General features: G+C 29.3%; 2 protein-coding genes across 3 annotated transcripts in view; both read left to right on the top strand.

The window, feature by feature from the left end:
- The window catches only part of LOC142326733 (folliculin-like), a 33,170-nt gene extending 28,605 nt beyond the window's left edge, over window positions 1-4,565 (top strand). Inside the window, exon 6 of the mRNA XM_075369386.1 lies at window positions 3,902-4,565. The gene's annotated coding sequence lies outside the window, so the exon portion shown is untranslated. The remainder of the gene's footprint in view (window positions 1-3,901) is intronic.
- LOC142326732 (triokinase/FMN cyclase-like) lies at window positions 1,155-15,490 on the top strand. Of its 2 annotated transcripts, XM_075369383.1 has the most exons (3): window positions 1,155-2,755; window positions 7,424-7,597; window positions 14,123-15,488. In XM_075369383.1, the coding sequence occupies exons 1-3, from the start codon at window positions 1,184-1,186 to the stop codon at window positions 14,333-14,335; spliced, it is 1,959 nt and encodes a 652-aa protein (XP_075225498.1). In that variant the 5' UTR covers window positions 1,155-1,183; the 3' UTR covers window positions 14,336-15,488. The 2 variants fall into 2 exon arrangements, with proteins under 2 accessions (XP_075225498.1, XP_075225499.1); XM_075369384.1 differs by lacking the exon at window positions 7,424-7,597 and having other exon boundaries at window positions 14,123-15,490.
- Window positions 15,491-23,788: the final 8,298 nt, after the last annotated feature.

Below are 23,788 nucleotides of genomic sequence, written 5' to 3'. Positions count from 1 at the left end.
TTGAAATATGCAATTTTCGGGATTAACGATACAACATAAAATTTTACTTGAAACTAGGGAAATACTTTCACGGAAACTTTTGAAACAAGCTTATGAAGATGATGCTCTGGATCGTATGCAATGTTACGAATGGTATTCACAATTTAAAAGTGGTTGTTAATCAAAGATGTCCCTCAACCAGGAAGGCCTTCGACTTCAACTAATGACACCCACGTTCAGAAAATCGACGATCTGGTGCGTGCAAATCCCCAATCGACTGTCAGAGAACTTGCAGAAGAGGATAGCACCTCAATTGGAACATGCCATGACATTTTGACAGAAAAATTGATTATGAATCGAGTTCAGCATAGTTTGTCCCTCGTTTGATGATTGAACTACAGAAGGAATAGAGAATGGACTTTTGTCGGCAACTTCTTGAACAAGCCTATGTATGGATCATCCATGCAAAGGATCATTACAAAAATTGCTACTGACACTTAAAACACGTTACACTAAATAACAATAACACATTAACTAAACTAGATATCAACACTGCAAGAACATGTGGTTACAGAGGAGGTAATGTTGTCAACGGCACGTCACTAAATATCTACATTGGCGCGTAATTAAAAATGTTCGGTTATTTTCTGAACAGACTACGTATGCTATTATTTCAGGAAAAATAATAGATTAAAAATTGTCCTCAGTACTTCAATTGAATCCATAGCTGTACCTGTGTCTTTGTTTTTTAACAAATAATTTGAATTTGAAAATTGCGTACTCAAAAAATCGTGAATTAGATTGTCTGAACTGTGCCCTCCTTTCCTTATTAACCACAAGTTCCACTTGTAATGATACTTCAAGTGAAACTGTTTTATTTTTGAGATTTACGCATTTAGAACAGCATTTAGGAAGGAAGTTTCAGTTAAAAAGATTAAAGCAAATAAATGTTACAATTTTTATAGGAAACATCTTTTTTGAATTATGATCACATTTGCTGTTTCAGTAGTAAAATTTATTACAAAAAACACCTTATAATTTAGAAATTGTGAATAATAATAGAATAATAAGTTGCACTCTTAGGTAGTATTTTTAACAAAATAACATTGTTTAAATATTTCTAGAGTAAGGAAACACAACTCAACATTTATATATATTTATCTTTTGCAGGTTTTTTAAAATTTTTGTGATGTAATTAAATTATATGAATGTTGGTGAACACATTTTTAAAAACAAATCCATAAACAGTTTTACTATTGTAAACAAGATGTCATCTTCATTACCACAACAAGAGAAAATTTTCACTGCTGATATGTCTGCAGATATTTTTCAGCCTCATGCTCAAATCGACTACTCTTTAGAAGGATGGGCCACTGCCAATAATGGATTGGTGATATTAAAAGGTTATAGAATTCTTATGTGCCGTGATTACCAAACATTAAAACATGTCAGAATTATGTCTGGTGGTTGGGCAGGCAGTGAACCTCTGTATACTGGTTTTGTTGGTCCTGGAATGTTAACTGCCATTGTTCTAGGAGACAAATTCTGTTCACCTCCATACCCCAGTATTTTAGCTGCAATTAGAGAGTTAGGGGTTGGAAATCCTTATGGTATTTTGTTGATTGTACCAAATCATCCATTTACAAAAATAAATTTTATTTTAGCTGTGGAATGTGCTTTACGAGAAAAACTTCCTGTTAAAATAATTTTTGTTGCTGATGATAGTTCTGGTTTAGTTGATAATCAACATGGCCGTACAGGTTTATGTGGTGTAACAATGGTGTGGAAAGTTGCTGGTGCTATGGCTGAGCGAAATTGTTGTCTGGAGGAAATTTATAATTTTTGTTTTGATATCAGTAGTACACATTTATCTACTATAACTTGTAATATTGTAAAAGTAAAAAATGAAGTACTTGACAAAAAATTTGACGATAGTTGCTCTTCAAAGCTTTCTGCCGGTCATGATTTGGTCTCATCTGACATTAGCCATGAATCATCGATAAGAACGATTGAAATTAAAGGTGATGTGGTGGATCGTAAAGAAAAAGGTGGAATTCACTCATTTCAGTCTCTTGAAGATTTAGCTGCTACTTTAATTGGTTACACCATTAATGGAACTTATTCACCCCACTCTGTAATATTAGGACCAGATTCTAATATTGCATTATTACTAAATAATTATGGGTCTATGGAAAATTCAGAAATATATGCATTAGTTAGTGAATTGCGTTATAAATTAAAGCATCAAGGAATAAAAATCTGTAGAATATATATCGGTACAGTTTCAACAGGTCAGATTTTAGATGGTTTTTCAGTTACTGTTATGAAGGTAAATGAAAAAATTATTCAATATTTGGATTATCCAACTGCAGTACCTGCTTGGCCAAAAATTTTTCACAGCGATTGTAATAAACCTGAGAGTTTACCTATTCATGTTCAAGGCAGGTTTCATTATGATAAAATGGAGGTAAAAGAACTTGGCCCTATTTTATCAAAGTCAGATACAGAAAAAATTTTCAAAGTAATGGAGTATGTTTCTTTGGCGTTAATGTCTTGCGAAGGACAAATAAATAGAGTGGGAGCTAACTTCAATATGAGCCGTTTTGGGACGCATATGAAGAATGCTGCAGAAAATATTAACAGAATGCTTTATGAAAATAGATTAAAAATTCATTGTCCTTATGCACTATTGCAACAGTTGAGTTTAATATCTAGCCTTAATATTGCCAACATATGTGGCACTTATTATGCACTATTTTTTGATGCTGCTTCACAGGTTTGTAAAAATTGCATATTATTCATTAAAAATTATCTTCTTAATTATTAAGTTTTAAATTCAGGTTTTGTCATTAAACATCCTTCACAATTATTTATATCATAAAAATGGGTGTATTTTGTATATGTGTCATGAAAACTAAGCACACCTTCAATATGAATCCACTGTTTGTTCTGTGGTATGATACTACAGTGGGAATGATCAATTGTAGGAGGTAGTAGGCAAAGATCATGAATGTTGTCTTGTAGTATATAGTCATGATGAAATAAGGCTTATGTTTTATACAATTTACCAGAACAGTGGTGTTAGTAGTTGCAGTGCATTGGCTAAGATCTTTCTCATCATCTATCTTTTGTGAAAACACATTAGACTTATTTGTTTGTTTAATTTTTAATCTTGTTAATCAACAGGCATGCTAGTTTAAAAAGTAACTTTCTTAAGCATAGGAATACTGATAAATCTGTGACTGAGGAAAACCATATTGGAGAAAAATACATGATGAAAACATGTATTGGTTACTTTATTTTGTTTGCCTTATAAAAGAAAATTCAGTTTATCGACTCACTCTTTAGCTTCCTCTCGTAACTATGTATTGCAATACTTTCTTCACCTTCCAATTGTAGTATTCTTTATCATTCCAAAATTCCACCTGTTACATTTTCCCAATGCCTCTTTCCTGCAAACTTTTTTAAAACACATTTTTACAGTTCCTCTCAATACTAGCCCAGTCAACTTGATCTCCTGCTTTGCAATAATGCTATTGCAATTTTTTCTGAGTGAAAAAAAACCCCTGAATTTTCAATATTTTTGTCATATTTCATATTTTTATCATAAATCACATGCACTATGTAGTCTTGGGTTTGCCATATATGAAAAAAAATCAAAATTGGATATTTAATGAATAGCATAAAAGTAGTTAGATTATTTTTATTACCGTCATGCACAACATTTATTTAAGAAAAACACTGGCCTCTTAAAAACTTTGAATCCAATTTTTGAGACTTATCACTGATAAGATGTGTGGCTTGTGAATTCAGTTTTATCTGTTTTTCTTTTCACTGTCTATTATCTTACAATTTTCTCTAAGATACTACTTCAGAGGATGATGTACATATATGAACACAGATAAAATGTAGTCTTGTACAGTTTCAGGTCAACCATTCTTGAGATGTGTGGTTAATTGAAACCCAACCACCAAAGAATACCAGTGTCCATGATCTGGTATTCAAGATACTAATATTTGAATACTAGTAACTGTATTTACTAGGATTTGAACCTTAGAACTCTCAACTACAAAATCAGCTGCTTTGCAATGACGAGTTCACCACTAGACCAACCCGTTGGGTATCAAGATGTGTTACAAATAGATATCATTATCAAGGCCAGATGGGATTAATATATGACCAGAAACTACTACTGGGTTTTTGAATGAAAAAATTCTAGAGCGCAAAAAAGAAGTTAATTAATTATTCATTCAAACGGACTCCAAATGCTAAGAAACTACTGGTTCACTGGATTATAATTTATTATATACACTTGTAATTCATACTTTTGAAATTGTATTAAACACAAACACACTTTGTGGTCTTGTAAATTATAATAGTGTGATTTATGTAGTACCATTATGATCCGAAAATTCTGTTAAGCCATAATAAGAAATCTAAGGAAAATAGAGGAAAATTGGATTGATTTACAGATTCAGTTTTTAAAAGCTAGGAAAGGTTACTTGATTTCATTTCCTTAAAATAAACATGTGTTTTTTAATTTTTAAATTAGTGATTAAAGTTCAAATTTGGTGATAAATAATTACCCTAGAGTGTTCAAAAATTAACAACATCCTTTACGCATGACCAACTTGTTGAACAGCATATGTCTGTTAATATTTTTTTTTTTTTTTTCATTGATAATGATTAGCAATCAAAATCACTACCTCTGTGTAGTTTTAAGTAAGTTTCTGTAAATTTTTTTTTTTTTTAATGTACTCTTGTCTTCTAATTTATTTCAGCTATTGCTTATCATAGTTTTTTTCCAAATGTGTACATTGCAATTTGTTCAACTTCTGAACAGTAATGAAGCCCCCACAGCTCAATGAGATGAGGATATGTGTAACATGTAAATGAGTTGTAGTCTGGTACAGGCTCAGGCTGGCCATTCCTGAGATGTGTGGTTAATTGAATCCCATATAAAACCAATTAACTTTTATTAGGATTCGAATCTCAAAATCTAGACTTAGAAAATCACCTATTAAACAACTGATTTGCAACAATGAGTTAACCACTAGACCAGCCTAGTGGCTGGTTCTTTATTAAAGTTTGATGTTTATCATGTTTTTCTGGAAGGAAAGGTAGCAAAGATTTTGTCTTATTTATTTAGTTTTTACCTTTATTCTCTTACCATAATTTCTCAGAATCCTTTCCACATATTTACTGGATTGGAAAATATAAATTGAAAGTAGAAGTAAGTAGGTTCTGGTCATGCTTATCGAAATAACAGAAGACAAGACACATTTTTTTCTAGAGATAGGTAACATTAAATTAGATGAGCAACTATTGAATTATGATTTGAAAAAAGATGATGTTAGAGGAAAGAATCAATTTTACAAGAATTTTATTTATTTATTTTTTTTGTAAAATTGTGCAATTGTATACTTAGTAATTACTACTAAGTAATTTTTTGAGCAGTTTTTGTACCCTTGTCATTAAACTGTTTTTCTTCTTGCTTCACTTTCAAAACCTTATTGAGATGTTAATGAAATTTTTTCCTTAAATTGCTTCCAAGAGTCCTTTATTACATCTTGTTCCTTCCTATTATCAAATTATTCTTGTAGTACTATAAGCCTATTCTGTATTTGTAATTCAACTAACTTTCTACATTATTATTCAATAATTTCACTACTAATGTAATATTAGCTGCTGTATCAAATTCTCTCTTATCTTTTGTATTACTTAAAAATGTATGATCACTGCCTATTTCTGTCTTCCCTTTACATTGTATCTATTAGTACTTGATCAAATCAGACTAACTGATGGATCTCGTTAATCCAAAAATTGGATCAATTAAATCCAAGTATTAAAAGATCCAAATCTTTTAATAACAAGCTTATTTTAATTCTGATCATTGCTATCTGTTGTTGCAAGCTTCATATTATTCTGAAAAAATAGATTTGACCCAATGATTTGTAAAAGATATTGTTTTCCTCATCTTTTATCTCGATAAAGGATATTCACAGACAAGTTAGATATTACAAGATCTTCCTATTACCTTTACATATTATAGTACCATATTTTTTCCTAAGAGTATTGTAATTGTTTTATTTTGTGAGAAATAAAATCATTTTTCAACATTAGTAGTAAACAATAATTATTAGAAATGAAGATCGCTCACAAAAATAGGTTATAAAATATAAAGTTGCATGCTAATTCTCATTTAGGGGAAGTTTAAGAAAATGGTTAAAAATGATTCAATTCATAAATATTGCGTAGTTTTGAAACCCTGTTCAGTGATAAATAGAATTGACAATAATCGGTTTAGTCAAAGATAAAATGTTGCTTTCTCAATTCTTTTATCTATATGTGGAAGTTAATTTGTTTTCTGGTTCTTGCTCATATTAATAATCAAATCCATTAGATCTAAGTAAAATTATAATATTAGAAATTATATCTCATATATATATTACATCTTATAGATGTACATATCATCTGTTGTTACATTCACCCTTACTGAATTCACTTGCGTAATGTAAAATTGAAAATGGTATTATGTTTTTGTAAAGCATGAACCTTCATTTATTTATAACTTCTTCCTTTTCTAAAATCTTAATAATCTATTAACATTATAAATCTTTTTTCCCTCTTAATATTTTTCTTATTCTCCTGCAAATCCAAAACATAATATACAAAAGATATTACAATTCCTGCAAAATTTATGTTCTAACCCAGGTGCTTTCTGTTTATATGCCTCCTATTCTGTCTGCCCATGAAATAGATTAAATCTGCAGAATAGCATATTTTCTAAAACTGGAAATGAAGGGTAAAATTAGTTTATTAACCTATGAAAGAATTTTTTTGCAAAATCAAACATGCAATTTGACTCTATTACCTGACTTTTGACTTTCAATCTGTTTCACACCAGTCTGACTGAGATCCAATTTCAATTTGTATAAGATTTAAAACTCAGTTTTCCTTGATATATTCTGGAAAGGGACACAAAAATATAAGTTTTTAATGTTTTATCAAATTAGAATTTAGTGCTTTTTTAAGAAAATCAATATTCCCATAAAGTCAAGACCTCATAATTACTTTGATTAAATTGTATCTTTTTAAAGAATCTTTTGATTGGTATGTTATTACTTATGGTCACTAATTGGTATTATTAAGATACTGTCCTGATTTATGCGTCAGCTGGTCTCAGCTGCTTCATATCTGTTAAGAGTGTGTTAGTTTTTCATATATAATTTAATTTTTTTATCTTTTTTGGTAAAATATATGTGAAATCCAAACCCAAGGTTTTTATAAATAAAAACAAAGTAATTGTTAATTGTGATTAACAGTAATCACAAGAATGTCAACCTTTATCTCAATATCCTTACTAAAAAATAAATCATATATTTAGGATTGATTTTCTAAATACATACTAGTCATTACATATAAAGCTGTATTTCATTTTTAGACATTTCTGCGTTATTTTCATCAGTCAGAACTGACTGAAAAAATGTGGACTGATGCTTTAGAGAGTGGTATTGAGGCAATAGAATTTTATGGAAAAATTAAAAGGTATAATAGAACCTTGTTAGATGCATTGTATCCTGTATTGGAAGCATTGAAGAAATCTCCAGAGAATTATGTAAGATTAAATATGTATTTATATATATATATATATATTTACATGTAATTCCTGAAAGGAGAATGATATTATAAAAGACAGTACAGCATATGCTGTCTTTTATAACAACATTCTCCCTCATTATTTCACTATTTTGGTTATTTAATTACTTCTGAAGTAATATTTTTTTAGCTATTGTTATTATCTTAAGTGCATGTACTGTAAGTAGGTTTCACCATGATTCATATGACTTAACAGTATGTTATAATTATTTTAATACCAGGTAGAATATGAAGGTTGTCAAAAAAAGTTATATTTAACTGCAGATAATAAAGCTTGATGAGAATAGTGTGCTGTAGTTACATTCCACATTATGATTTTTTTCAACATCATGGAACTAAATTGGAAAACAAGAGTACACTTGTGTGTGTGTGTGTGTATATATATGTGTGTGTGTGTGTGTGTGTGTGTGTGTGTGTGTGTGTGTGTGTGTGTGTGTGTGTGTGTGTGTGTGTGTGTGTGTGTGTGTGTGTGTGTGTGTGTGTGTGCGCGCGTGTATACATATTTTATTTTGTGTTATATATATATATCATATGATTTTTGTGGTTTGTATTGATAAAGTCCTACATCTTGGACAAAACGTCGAGGTTTTCTGCTTTTGCTTTTGTTATTTTGTTTGTTTGGTTGTTGACCTAATGAATTACATTAGAAAATTTTCTATTAATTTGGATGATTTTCTATCTTATTTAGTTTATATATATATATATATGTATATATATATATATATATGTAAATACTCAATGAATCATTGAGAAGTGTAAATACACTTGAATCACTGTCATTACTATGATAGTGCTAAACTACTGTAAGTTGAGTATTTAGAGTTCATAATGATTATAATCCAGTTCACTGTAGTAGAGATTGATGATACAGATATGATGTATAAAGTCATTTATCATTATTGGTAAGATTAATATTATTATTAATCAAACCTTGTGTTATTGCAATTTTTTTTTTTTTAATTGGAGAGAGAGTTTTAAAAGTTAAATGGCATACAAATACTTTGCATGCGTGTCAAACCTTATGAAGTGTAGATTTTCTTCAAAAGCTCAAGGGATTAAATACGAGGTCTGTAAATAAAGTAATGAGACTGGTTCAGGAAAACTTTTTATTTACAATCCAATTATACATGGACTCTATCACTTTCGAAATAGTTCCCTTGGGAGGCCACGAAATGCTTCAAACGGTTTTCCCGCTTTCATAGCAGTATTGGAACTCAGAAACTGGAAGAATATCCTTCAGATGGTCGGTTACATTGTTTTTTTTTTGTTTTCTATTGTTCCAAAATGATGTCCTTTGAGGTGTTTAGTTGGGAACAGGAAAAATTCACAGGGACTCAAGACAGGTGAATAAGGTGGTTGAGAAACTACAGGAATGTTTTTCTTTGCCAAAAAAATCATTAATTGAGAATGTAGTGTGACAAGGTGTATTGTCATGATGCAGCATCCAGTTGTCTTTGATGGCTGGTCTCACGCAGGCAACTCTTTTCCACAGTCTTTCAAGAATTTCTTGGTAAACATACTGATTTACAGTATGTCCTGAAGGCAATGACTCCTTATGGACAATGCCATTATTATTGAAGAAAAAATTAGCATGGTTTTGATTTGATTCATGACAGTGAATCTTGTCACACTGTACTCTCAGTTAATGAGTTTTTGGCAAAGAAAAACATTCCTGTAGTTTCTCAACCACCTTATTCACCTGACTTGAGTCCCTGTGACTTTTTCCTGTTCCCAACTTTAAAAACCAACTCAAAGGACACCAATTTTAGACAGTGAAAACAAAAAAAATGTAACTGACCATCTGAAGGATATTCTTCTGGTTTCTGAGTTCCAACCCTGCTATGAAAAGTAGGAAAACCATATAAGAAGTTTTACCGAACCAGTCTCATTACTTTATTTACAGACCTTGTATGTAATCAATCATAAATAATTATCACAATTCAAAATTTCAGTATGTTACTCTCTGAAAAATTATTGAACTCATTTATGAAATAATGTGGAAGTTCAAAACAGCTTGTTTGAAAACCATAAAAGACAAAATTAATTCTTGGGCATCTCTAATTAACAGAGATATATACCTGACTGGTTGAATAGTACTACAACAAAGAAATATAAAATGCATGAAAAATGTGAAAAGCTATTCAGGAAGAACTGTCTGCTTAGATTATAGATAAATGTTTTATTTGTATAAAAATGTATATATTTACACATAATATATACCAGAAAATTTTTGTTTCTATATACTGAAATTTTAGTATCCTTTTTTAAGAAAATTCATCCTTTAAGATGTGAACGTAGGAGTTCTGCATGTTTTTTCGACAAATACAAGTCATGAATTAGGTCACTCTGTTATACTTGTGTGATGAGGTGAGGTTCAATATTTAATTCTTCTGGAATGTAATTAATATCTATTAATTACATTAAGTTGAAGATTCATTAGTTGAGCTTTCTGGGGAATCAGAAATTCCTTTCCAAGAAGTTGGAGTGATCGGAATCTGTAAATCAACATCATGAAGTAATGATTTCATAGCTGAATGAACATTTGGGTATGCAATACTGGTTTTATTGTTTGAATGGAAACCAGTAATATTTGTTAAGAAAAAATAGCAGTCTTTATAATGGTTAGTTAATGGGCTGTTGCCAAATCATAGGTACACCAAAAGGCAAATGCTCTTTTTTCCCTTTAACCATCAAGTTGGTTTAATATAGCACATGCTACATGTGGAGCCCAGGATTTATCTTTGCCTCCCAAGAGACAGTCAAAATAATGTTTGTAAGAAGTTTTCAGCAGATTGATACTGGTTTTTGTTCAGTTTTTGTGGTGAATTTTCCACAAACGTAAGAAAAAATATTTGGAGAATTTTTACAAGCCTGATTTTTATTCATTATAAAATTCAGAATGTTTTAATGAATGAAAATAAACTGAAATATTACAGAAATACTTACTTAATTATAAAAATAATTAACACACATTTGATTAAAGTACAGATATCTCAGACACATCTCAATTTGTGATATTTACTCACAGTGTGGATAATTCATTACAAGTGACAGAAGAAATGTTAAATCTTTTAAATTTAAAAGACAGAACTAAAGGAGAAGATGTTTTCCAGGTGATTATAAAATGTTTAGCTTACATTTTAAGGCTCTTTCCAGATTAACAACAGATGGAGCATCTGTTTTGTAAGGTAATAATAAGGGAGCTCTGAAATTACTTATATAAGCTAGATTGCAGGCATTAAAACCAGGCATATTTTTATTATTCACTCTTTGATAAATTAACAAAATTTATGGGCTCGAAAATTATCCATGAATCACATTATGAACGTACACAGTGTGTAGTTATAAAGATAGTAAATTACGTTCGTTCACATGCTCTTCAGCATCGGCAGTTCAAAGAATTCCTTAGAAAATTATATACTGAATGTGGTGATATCATATTTTTATCAATGTTAGATGGCTAAGTTGTGGAAAATGTTTAAAAAGATTTTTTTATTTATGGGAGGAAATAGATATGTTTATGAACGAGAAACAAGAATCTGTTCCTGAATTAAGTGATGATGATTGGCTGTTAGACCTATGTTTTTTAGTGGATATAACAGAAAAATTTAATCAGCTAAATAAGGAGTTGCAAGGGCAGATAATTTAATAATCGATACTTCTAATTTCATCAAAGCTTAAAATATTCCTCAACATTTTCCACTGTTAAATAACTTCCCAAAAAAGCCAACCTAAGAATTTCTCTAAATGTGCTAATGAATAAAGAAACTTATAACTGCATTTGATTGTCGTTTCTCAGAATTAGCATAATGTGATAAAATGTTTGAAATATTTTCATGCCCATTTCATGTTGATGAAATCAACAGTGTTCCTGTAAATATGCAAATGGAGTTAATTGAGTTACAGTGCAACAATGAAATGAAACAAATTTTTGCATCCACATCAAAAATTAATTTTTACAATACTTATATTACATCTGAGAGATACTCCAACTTAAGATATTTTGCACGAGTTGTAATGCTTTTGGCTCCACATGTGTTTGTGAAACATATTTTTTGAAGATGAAATTTACAAAGAGTTCATTAACTGATGCCAATTTAGAAAACCAGCTAAGATGTGTAACTTGAACATAAATATAGGTTCACAAACATTAAGTGAAAGAAAGGATAAACAGATATCTCATTAATTAAGACTGGAGAGTTAATTATATTGAATCATAGTATAACAACAAACTTTTATTCATTTTCTATTTGTATTACATTTAAAAAAAATCATGTTTACCTAAAGTGCTGCCTGCTGTAACATAACATGTCATCAAAGTGGCGGGTTAAACCACAGGCCTGGACTGGCCAGGCCTGTTTTATAACATCAAATATGCCATTGATGGCAATGACAAATAGGGTACCACTAAGAAGAGATGCCTGCGATACCACATTTTCAAGCTCATGTTGGTTTGACTGTGACTACCTGACACATTAACTTGAAAAGTTTTGTCTTTGAGAAAGCTGAAAGTGAATTTGGGCAAGTTTCCTCTAAATTTCCATTCATGCAGTCGGCTGAGAGTGTTGAATCTACAAGTTTTATCAAAAGCTTTCTCTAAATCGAAGAACAGAGCAAGCATGTGCTTCCTTTGGACAAAATAATTTTGAATGGTGTTTTACAGATATACCAAATGATCAGTGGTTGGATTATGTCTACGATACCCACATTGGTGTACTTGTGAGAGATTGTGTTTTTTAAGACACCATGTGAGCCAGTAGTTGACCATTTTTTTCACTAATTTTGTTAAACAGCATATTAAAGACACGGGGTGGCAGTTTTCCATTTTCAGGGGATCTTTGCTAGATTTAAAGAGAGGGATGACAACAGCCTCTTTCCAAACCTTGGGATAATTTTCCTGTGTCCAAATGTCATTATACATATTTAGTAATCTTGTCAGTACTGTGTTTGGTAGTCAATGCAGTATATTGTAAGGAATATTATCTAATGATGTTGCCATGTCTTTAGCACCTGGATGCTAGATTGCAGTTCACTCATCATGAATGGTGAGTTGTAGGCATAATCTGAGTTTGTGTTGAAATTAAGATCATATTCTCCTCTTGTCATTTCAAAAGAAAAGCTTCTGGCTAGCTGGTGGTTTACTACATGAGCATACTGTGTGGCCATAGCATTAGAAATTTCTTCTGTTGCAGATTAATTCCCCTTTGTGCTCTATACATGTTAGGGGGATTGAATACTGATTTACCTGCAATTGTTCAGATTTTCCTCCATACATCCATGACTGGGATGGATTTTTGTATTGCTAATATGTATTTCTCGCAGCTAGACCATTTCGCATCTAATATCTTTCTTCTAGCGGCAACTCAAAAACGCTTGAAAGTAACATCATCAATCTTCATTATTATTATTGTTGTTATTATTCTGCTTTATTATTGAAGTTATAGTTATTGAAGTTGTTGCAGTGCTTAACAAATTTTGTGTCTAAATTTACATTTTTCATTTGTTCAAAATGATGGTTATTCAATAATTAATTGAGCTAACTAATGACATAATGACAGTAGTAGTAAGCAGTATAGCACCCTTTCTATTAGTATAGGAGTATTAAGTAAAAAATATTTGCAATATTAAAGATCCATTTTAGATTTTTATACACGATTAAGTTTTTTAATGGGGTGTAAGTGTAATTTTTTTACATAATATTTTGTTGACATGATATTTCTTTTGTCAGGATGGGCACCCATTGATTTGGATTCACAATTGTGCAAGTACATACTGTGAATTGGCTGCAGAACTTGCTAGATGCAGCAGCAATGTTTGTAACAAGTCATTATAATTAATGAAGTTATGAAGATTATTTATTGAAAATTAATTTCTATAACTTTTTTTATTCATTAAATTCTTTAAGTGCTTTCTTAGAGTTCTCTGTTTTATCAGATTATACATATATATTTATTTATTAAAACTAAAGCTACGTTTTATTTCCATGATCGAGATAATCTGTCATGGAAATAAAATTAATTATTCTGCTGCTATTATAATTTGTTGGTGGGCAATGAAACTACTGCTCTGAGAGCTTATTTGAATATATTTATAAACATAGATTTTTGAATAATTTAAGTTAAATAAAGATAACAAATAAGCAGTAACTGATAATTAATTTTTGATAAAAAAATTAATTATCTATTTTGCTGCTAGGATTTAATCTGCTGAGATACTTATTAATGTTATGACACAATTTTTACTGAATCTTCCATTGCGATGATGATATTTATAGAACGTTTTGACATACAATTTTAAAATATATCTCATTTTTCTGCCAGATTGTATTTTTTTTTTAATTTTTGTTTAGCTGGATTTTGCTACTAGTTGCTTCATGTAAGCTGCATTTTAATTGACCTGGAATACTTATATAACTATAATTCATATGTGTAGTTTTATAGTCAGAATGTTGAAACTTTATAAACATTGTGTGTTGTCTGTCTAGACTGATGTCGCAGAAGCTGCTGAATTTCAAAACTGGGAAGTAACAGATACAAAATTTCAACAACAGAACTTGTTACCAGATCCAGGTGCTCATACTGTTGCTATTTGGGTTAGAGCTGTAGTTGAAGCTTTAAAAACCCCTTATTCTCAGGCCAGCATTGCTGGTAGTAGTTCATTTTGTTCTGGCATTGATGATTTTATGTACTACCCTTGATTAAGTTTGGCGCATTTTACATATAAATTACTATTTTTATTAAACTTAATATTGTGGTGCAGTTTCATTTGTATTTTCATAATCACTTTACATACTTAAAAAACAAATTCTTATTTTGTACTTAGTCAGTAATATATTTTACCATTTTAGTTTCTAAAAATCTAATTGCTATTTTATAGCAGTAAAGTCAGTTCATTATTTTTTTTAATTTATTACTCATGCATTGTATGTAATGTAATTTGGTGTTTAAAACTTTCCAGTGAATTTATTGTATGAATAAAATTTTAATGAAAGTACGTCAGTTTTATGAATAATTTTGAATAACTTTGAAAATCAATTCATACAAATAGAACATATATAAATACATTATAACTATGACAGATAAATTTGACACAAAATATAATAAATCAAGATCAAAGTACATTGCAACAATTGTGAAATTTTAAACACACTAAACATGACAAAACCAAGATGTTAAATTAACAAACATAATATAGATAAAATATATTGTTTAACTACATACTAAAAACGCTTTTTAAGATAGATGACATTAATGTAGTACCACCACTAACTGAGCTGAAGTAGGAACTGATAATTATTACATGAGGTCTTTGGAAGACTAATTTCGTTGAAGTTTGAAAATTAATCGTCAAGTTATTTTTAGTATTTTTAAAGCTATAAAGTTTAGACAGTGTTTTAAGATATAAAGTTTTTCCTTCATTTAATTCTCTTTGGATTGAAATACAGTCAACCGTTAAAATGGAATGAAATAAAATATTTACTTTAAAAAAAATTGTACTTTTCTTTTAGGAAAAACTATTATTTATTTTATTAGGAAAACATTTAATCAAATAATCTTCATGGTGGAGTATTAGTGTCTCGGCCTTTCATCTGGAGGTCCTGGGTTCAAATTCTGTTTAGAGATGTCATTTTTTATACAAATGTTCATTTCATATTCCCAGTCACAAGCTTGGAGTCTATATGTTAAATCAAAATTCTTGAAACGTATTTATAATCAGTGAAATGATAAAATTCAAATTAAGAGATTTTAAGGTGATTTCAAAAAATGTGATGTGGACACTGTGCGACTTCCTTGTATGCCTGTTAAATTACATATATTTTTTTACAATCGGAAGTTAATAATTATTAATAAATCAATGTATTTAAATTTTTAAAAAAGAAGTAAATGAAGTCATTGGATATGAACCGATGTTCCTTCCCCTTTTCCTTTTCCCAAATATTTCATTAATTAAAATTTTATTGGGATATAACTCTGGAACTAATGAAAATAAGTACCACTTATGATACATCGTTGAAAATCCTTCAATCAGGATTAATTACTGCAATTGAGAAAAAGTTCAAAATCCAAATGTTTTGAATTTTGGGCTTATTTTGGACACTTTTAGTCCAGTTGATTGCAATCAAAAGGGAGGGGAGGTGCACAACTAGATGTACAACAGTCCTAAATCCAAAATTTCAACATTCTCATGTAACTAAAAAACTATTAGCAAGATACGTACATACAGATGTCATGCTGAAACTAGTCAAAATGAATTCAGGGATGGTAAAATGGATACTTCGGCTGAAATCTGAAATTTTTTGCTAGTAAAATACTTCCTTGTACTTCATACAAGGACGTAAAAACAAAATAAATAAGATAAGGCATTTATATTTCTGTAAGTAGTAAGTCACAATTCCTGTTTAAACCGATTTCTAACATCACTCATGAATTACTATATGTCTTATATTTTCTTTTATCTTAGAGTAAAATTATTACAGAATACTCTTTTGTTCTAAATAGATGTTAAAAACTAAGAAGAAAATTTGACTCATAAAACAATGACCATTAAAACAATAGTAGAAATATTAGCAAAATAAAAGGTTTTCATTGAATACCTCCTCATCTCTTTATTATAAAGATTGATTAAAGGATCCTCAAATTGAAGAGTAAACATCAAATACAGATTTAAAATGGAGTGAAGAAAGTAAGCATATGCACTTAGAAATATTGGGAAGAAAGGAAAAACAAAACACATCAATAGAAGAAATTGTAACTGCAAGCTTATGCAAAAATGTATGAGACTAGAATAAATTAAAAAAGACTTTCATTGCAATTAAGTAGGATTAATGGTTACAAAAAATGGCTCTTGCATCGCAAAAATGGATGAATTGTAGATGTGGACAAAATTATTTATGATGGTTTAAAAATAAACATGTTTATTATAATAATGAATTGTGATATTTCATCCAATCATACGCAAACTACTGTGTTTTCATTGCTACAATATAAGAAACTCTGTTATTTGTAAAGTAAAAAGGAAGTAACTGGGAGAAATAGGAAACTAAAGAAATATTGAAATTGGAGCACCATAAAAATTTGGGGTTTACTTAGGAAAATTAAAATAAATGTTGGGTTTAATGAATGATAGGATTATACCGTTTAGGTAAAAAATTTATGTTGATTTGCAAGTAGTGTACTGTTTAGTATAATGCTAGGGCTGGAACAATCCCATGAACCGGTACATGAATGAAGATACTTGATATGTAAGGTAACGGATATTTAATGACACTGTTCACTAAACTATAAGACATAATAAATACAAATTTATTTTTATGATACACTGGCGGAGTTGAGCCATGTTATTTACAACAAATACTAATCACGACAACTTGCGGAGCCGAGGATGTTGTCCTGACAAGTGCTAAACACGACTGGATAAATGACTCTAGGATAAGTTTCATTTTTACAAGCAGACACTCAACCTTTTGTAAAGGAAACAATAGCCCTTAAGCACTATCTCAGTCAGCTTAAGAACAATTTAGGAAAGATGGAATGGTAAATTAAGTTCAGATACTTTATTGCAAGTTCACTAGGGCTAAAACATAGACTTCTTGTGATTTTGAGCATATTTATGTTACAGTAATGTAAACTTAATGGTATTAAATAAATATTTTGCTGTACATATAAATACATATACAGGAATGGGTAGACAACGTACTAACATATATATATATAGTTTGGTCTGCAACAGCATCAGTTGAGAACCAAGTGACTGATTGCTTTCAAATTTGTATTGTACATACGTGTTATCCTGGGGAAGGTTTTTAGCCATAGATCAAGGCTCTAGCTCCTTTGGGAGTGAAATTTTGATTTGAAGGTATTCATTAAAGAAACAAAAATTAATCCTTTTACTTAAAATAACTCATTTTTTTTTTTAATGAATATCTGTAAAATATTTATTTTTCTTGCATCCATTTGGATAGTGAACACATAGTGAGTCCAGGGGGGAGCCTTCTGGCTAGATGGTCAAACGAACACAGGCATCTCTGACCAGCTGGAGTATATATAAATGTGTATATATTTTAATAACAAACATGTTTATAAAAATAGTAAATTAACATAGCTAAATGTTATAATAAATTAATATAAAACTGATAACTAAGTTATTTACAGGTTTGTAGTAATAGAATGCATTAATTAAGTAACATACCATCATAAAAAACAATAGGTAAGAGAATATCAAACAGATACATATATAATCCATACTAAATAATTTGATGGAAGTATAATAAATATCAATGTTTTTTTTTTCTGTGATAAATTCAATAATAGAATTAAAACTGACAACGCAGGCTATTAGTTTGTAAATAATGAAAGGATATTCCAAGAAAATTATCCAAACTGTGATTGTAAATAGAAAAAAGATAATGAATTGGTGTGAATAAATAATGTAAGTATAATATTTTTATTTAATCTGTCTTCTTTATTAGGTTTTGATAAGTTCCAGAATAATATTGTTTTTAAGACTTTAACTTGATTTGTTTCCCGCGTAGATTTTAAAAATCGCATAAAAATGGCGGTAGATTAAGATAGTTTTTTGTAAGCAACGTGAGAACGCGTAAAATTCATTACTTAACATGGATGTGCCCAGTTAGCGTCCTTTCTAACGTACTCTTAACGGTTAATATTTAATTTAATGATGTGGATTGATTTGTTAGTTCTAATAATCTTATTTGAATGCTTACTGTTTCTGCGATAAATGAAATACTATTTTGCTCGGAGGTTTTCTACTAAAAGTATGTAATGAACGACATATAGTTAATTTTCTTAATTGTACACAATATGAATGTGAGTTTTGAAACCCATTTTACATTAATTATTTTCACTTTTTTACTAAATACTAATTGTGTTATCTAAATAATATAAAACCGTAAGTAATTTTTAAGACGTCATGTTTATAGTCAATTTAGATGTATCTTTTATTTGAAACTTTAATATTATTTTTTTGTGCCCGTGGTCAAATTTTCGTTTTATTATTCATGCCTGTTGTTAGCTCTACTTTCCGTGTTAATAATTATTTTTAATATTAATGCATACTGGTTATTGTTGCTAAAATTATTTACCCATCCCAGCTATCTATTTTAATGGTTTGTTTAAAGGGTTCAATATTTGTACTTGAAGAAATGCTTGAACATTTTCTTCCTCACACAAATGATATATATGTAACCCTCAAAAACTTTATTTATAAACTCAAATTTGTAATAATGCTTTTGTAAAATGCATAGTGCATTTATTCATTGAAGGGCATGACAAAAATAACATAAAACTAAAATTATTAATAATTGAGTTTAAGAATAATGTAATTTTTCTTCAAAGTCATTTGTAACTAATTATTGGCTCCTTCCAGTAATAAATAGGAATGAAATAGTAATAGCTGCATATGGCATTTTGAAAGAAAGAGTTTCATTATTCTGAACTGGTAGTCAAACTTTAAATGTAATATATACTCATCAATTAAAATTAAATGTAAAAAATTGTATTAAGAGAATTAAAACTAGAATTGAGATTTTTAAGGGAATAAAAGATGGGAGTTTAATGAATCAGTTTTTCCCCCTATTCTTCTTTTATATATAACATTCATTTAAATCATTGATTCTCAAAATTTTTTACCTACCACCCATATTGAGAATCATAAAGTTTCTAGCGCTCTAAAAATATTTAAACTTAACCATCTGTTAAAAATAATAATTGCATTTGCAGTTTTTAAGATGCTCTCTTAAATACAGCAATTGCAATTATTGATTTTAAACGTGGCATATCCTATTTCTTTGTTTGAAACTTACATTTTAAATGAGAGCAATTAAAACTCATTAAATCATATTTAAAGTATTTTTATTAAATTGTCTTATCTATATAGTTATATAACAACAATATTGATACCATATTCATTAGAACAATACAATAATTAAAATAAAGCTTTCAATTGAACAATTTTTTGTCTAGTGTAGTAGGTATTTAATTTTAGTTTGAAATATCAGGAAAACATATTTTTGCCTTTTTTTTTTAATCAGCCCTCGCCTTCCTAGCCTGCCTGAACATTCCCAATTTTCTGTGGGCCTTCTACTGTCACCCTGAATGTCTGCAGTGCTCACAAGGGGGCATTTTAGGCCATTTTGAGAATGAATGTTTAAACTATTTTTTTTTTTTTTTTTTAATTGGGTTTAAAATCTACATTAATTTGTAACGTTGTAATACAATTTCTAAACTTTCTGTTGTTAAAATTTTTGGATTTCTGATTTTGTTTTAATGTCAAAAAGTGTAATGTGCTCTATATACATATTTGTATAAGGTTTTTCCAAAGAAATTTTGTAGGTCTTTGGAACAGTATAAGACCAAAGGCAAAACTACTGTTTTTTTTTTTAAAGTCAAATTCACTTTTTTGAATGAATGTAATATTTATTGAACACTTCCTTGATATTTTTATAATAAACTTTCATAGAATTATATAATCTAACAAAAGTAAATGAAACATAAATGGGTGTGTACATAGGTGGTTCTGTTACTTAAGCGGCTTAAATTAATGTTTAGCATTAAGTGTCTTTAAAATATAAGGCAATCATTATTTCAAAAAAATACTTTTCAATGTTTATACACTGTAATGAAATGTTTTTAAACATTGTAACAGTAAGGTACAACTCTGAATGAGTTCTTAAATATATTGTTTGTTTTGAAGAAGACACTATAGTTATAGTTTAAGTTAAGTTTTAAAAAAAAGTTATAGTTATAAAAATATATAAGTCTTAGGAATTCTTGAGAAAATTTGCGATCAGTCTTTGTAAGGATCACCCATGTGTCCTGAGTTCTTTCTTTGATCCATTCACTGAGTTTCCTTTTCTGTTCCTCTGGAAATATAAATTCATCCACTAGTTTTCTGAAAGATTTCATCAAAAATTATTTCTTTGGAGATATTTAATATTAGAAATCAATTCTTTTGAACTAGCTTATTGGTTTTCTTTTTTTAAAAACAAAGTTAAATATTTATTTTATTTATTTAGATTCAACCATTCCATTGAAGTGACCATATAAAATTTGAGTTTTTATAATTGTATAACTTTTCAAAATTTTGGTAAATTTCTTGAGATTTGGTTAATTTATAAGTATTATCCTTGAGTTTTCTTAAAATAATTTTTTCAACAATTTGTAGATTTTCCTAAGAAATTTAGTAGGCCTTCCATACTATACAACACTTCTGGTAAAACCTGGGGTTTTATAGTGTTCTTTTTATTTTATGTTTCTTTAAGATGAAAGCCACTTTCAATTATTGTGTTGTCTTTTATTTTTTTTCTAAAACATTCAGCGTAATTATTTACCTTAATATTGAAACGTTTTTACTCTTGAAATTTTCAAGGTTTGGATTTTATAAAATTTGTAGCTTAATTTTGTTTGCACATTTTTTTAATTCTTGAATTTTCATTCCTCTTTATCTAAAGTCTTCCAAAATTACTAGATCATCAGCTAATAGTAAAATGTTTACATTTAAATATTTAGATGTTGCATCCCCCATTTTTATATTTTCATTTTTATTAAGTATTTGTATTCTCCTATTCTATTCTGCAATTAATTTTTTCCAGAGCGCAATTGAACAATTTTGTGAGAGACCATTACTTTGTCTCGCTGCAGTTTTTATTTGAAAGGGTTTGGAAATTCCACCCAAAAATTAACAATTTTGAGTATGCTTATTTTATAATGTTTAGTGTTATTGACATAAATTCTCTCAATATTTTAACCAGAGATTCTCTATTGAATCGTATGCTTTAGGAATTTTAGAAAAATAAATATTAATTCCGGATATCTAATTTTTTTGTACGATTAATATTTTGGTAGAATTTAGAGCTAGTGTATAGTGTAGTTTTGATGAGATAGTAGATGATGAATGAAGCAACGCTGTGTTCTTCTTGAATCGTTATATTTAATTTCCTGTCACTCTTGTCATTTCGATTGAATTACAATATTTACATGAAAGTAAAGAACGTATGACACTTTAGTCATAATTGAACTTGAACATTATCAAGAAACTATGAATCCCTTTGGACTGAAGTGAAAACACGACCGCACTGTGCGGGATTCTGATGTAGAATGATCTTACGGCTTAACTTGCCGGAGAGTGTTAACACCCATTACATCACAGCACCGGACGGCTCAATGTGGAACGGAACAATCTTATAATTATTTTGATATTTTTATTTTATTTATTTTCAAACCCTCTATGGTGGAAATATGTGGATCTTTTAAAGGTCAACTCTATCAAACCAGCTGATATTTTTAATTTAACATGGGTTTTCAATTTTTATATTTACTAAAGAACTGTTTTCAATAGGCTTTTAAAATTAACCCACACTGAATAACAAGTGGTTTACTTTTTTATCTAAAAAAACTGGATTTTTCGATTTTCTAATTTTTTACAACTGCACATAAAGTACCAATCGCTTGTGAAAACGGTGTAACAATTTTCAAAACTAATTTTTTTTTTAAAGCAAAAATATTCCATGTAAAGTATATTGCAACTAGTATTTCAATTACAATAAATGAAGTTAAATTAGGAATTATTTAGACAGATTTAAATAAAATTTGTAAAAACCCATAATTATACATTACCTATCATTTTTTCCATAAATATTCATTTTATTGAAAAATTGTTAATCATTAATACATAATTACACACCATAATTTTATGTCAGGCTTTAATTTGGTTTTATTTTAAATTATTGTAAGATTTTATTTTCAATATTTTCCAGACAGAAATGATGGGACAGCAAAGATTAAAATAATGCCCAGGTATGTAAAGGACTTATGTAATAATGTCCAGGTATGTAACTGGAAAAAGATTATAGGTAAGAAGAACACTTATTAATTGCATAAGTAAAATTCACTAAGATATTTTTTAAATTTCCCAGAGAATTCTTAGTTTTACTCAATAAAATTCTTTGATTGCTGTTGGTTCTCTGAGTCGAGGTGGGAAAGAGTTGGCATAGAATGTCATTAATGTTTGGAAAATTGTCTAATCAATTTGATATTTGTAAGAATCATAAAAAAAGAGATTAATTAAATTAATTCTGTAAAACACACGAATATCACTGAAAGCAAAAATAAAATTAAAAAAACAGTTGTAGAAGTGATTCTAGAGAAAGAGTCCCATTAAAAGCAGAACATTATTCAAGCCTCTGACACGGTGATTGTCATACCCCTCACAAGCGCATAGCTTTTCTTTACTCCAATTGTACTTTGATGCAATATATCCTTCGTTTAGATTTACATAATTAAATATAGTATACTGCTTACTAAGAATAAAGCATTTTTACTACTTATTTTACAAATATCTGTCGACTTTTTTAAAATTCAGTTGCAACAGCAATCACAAATACACAATAAAATTTAGTTGAGTTTGTTTTGTGCATTAACAGAAACAAAATAGTTAGTAATCATCACCATCATAAATCAGCTGTCATGATGAGATCATGATCACCATTATTCATTGAACACCGATCAGGTCATAAATCACCGTTCATTGTGCACCAATTAGATCAGATCGTTCAATGAGTATCGATTGGGTCATAGATCATTGTTCAGCAATCATCAATCATTACCATTATCAAAATGTATTAAAAACCATTACTATTTACTGTAAACCACATGAATATCGCGAAAAAAACAGTTGTAGAAGGGATTCTAGAGAAAGTCCTATAAAAAGCTGAACATTACTCTAGCCACTCCCACAGTGTGTGTCATACCTCCTCACAAACTCATAGTATATCTTTATTTCAGTTGTGTACATAATGTAACATTTAATTTGATATAAATCTATCCTTGGTATAGATATACATTTTAAATTAAAATATAGTATACTGCCTACTAAGAAGTCAAGCACTTTTATATAACCTATTTTACAGATGGTCTGTCAACTTTTTAATGATTCACTTGTAGCAGCAGGAATCATAAAACTCGGTTTAGTTTGTTTTGTGCATTAACAGAAGAAAAATTAATTAGTAATCACCACCATCATAAATCAGCTGTCATTGATGAGATCACGATCACCATTACTCATTGAACACCTATCAGGTCATAAATCACCGTTCATTGTGCACTTGATCCCTGTTCAATGAGCACCGATTAGA

This window comes from Lycorma delicatula, chromosome 6, assembly GCF_047948215.1.
Source record: "Lycorma delicatula isolate Av1 chromosome 6, ASM4794821v1, whole genome shotgun sequence".
NCBI lineage: Eukaryota > Metazoa > Arthropoda > Insecta > Hemiptera > Fulgoridae > Lycorma > Lycorma delicatula.
The sequence above is the reverse complement of the archived record's forward strand: the minus strand, read 5'-3'. Positions and strand labels throughout refer to the sequence as shown.

Excerpts from the sequence above, each read along its gene's own strand:
- LOC142326732 (XM_075369383.1), top strand. The coding sequence starts at position 1,184 with ATGAATGTTGGTGAACACATTTTTAAAAACAAATCCATAAACAGTTTT. Across the intron at positions 2,756-7,423 it reads TTTTTGATGCTGCTTCACAG|ACATTTCTGCGTTATTTTCA; the intron begins GTTTGTAAAAAT and ends TTTCATTTTTAG. Across the intron at positions 7,598-14,122 it reads AGAAATCTCCAGAGAATTAT|ACTGATGTCGCAGAAGCTGC; the intron begins GTAAGATTAAAT and ends TTGTCTGTCTAG.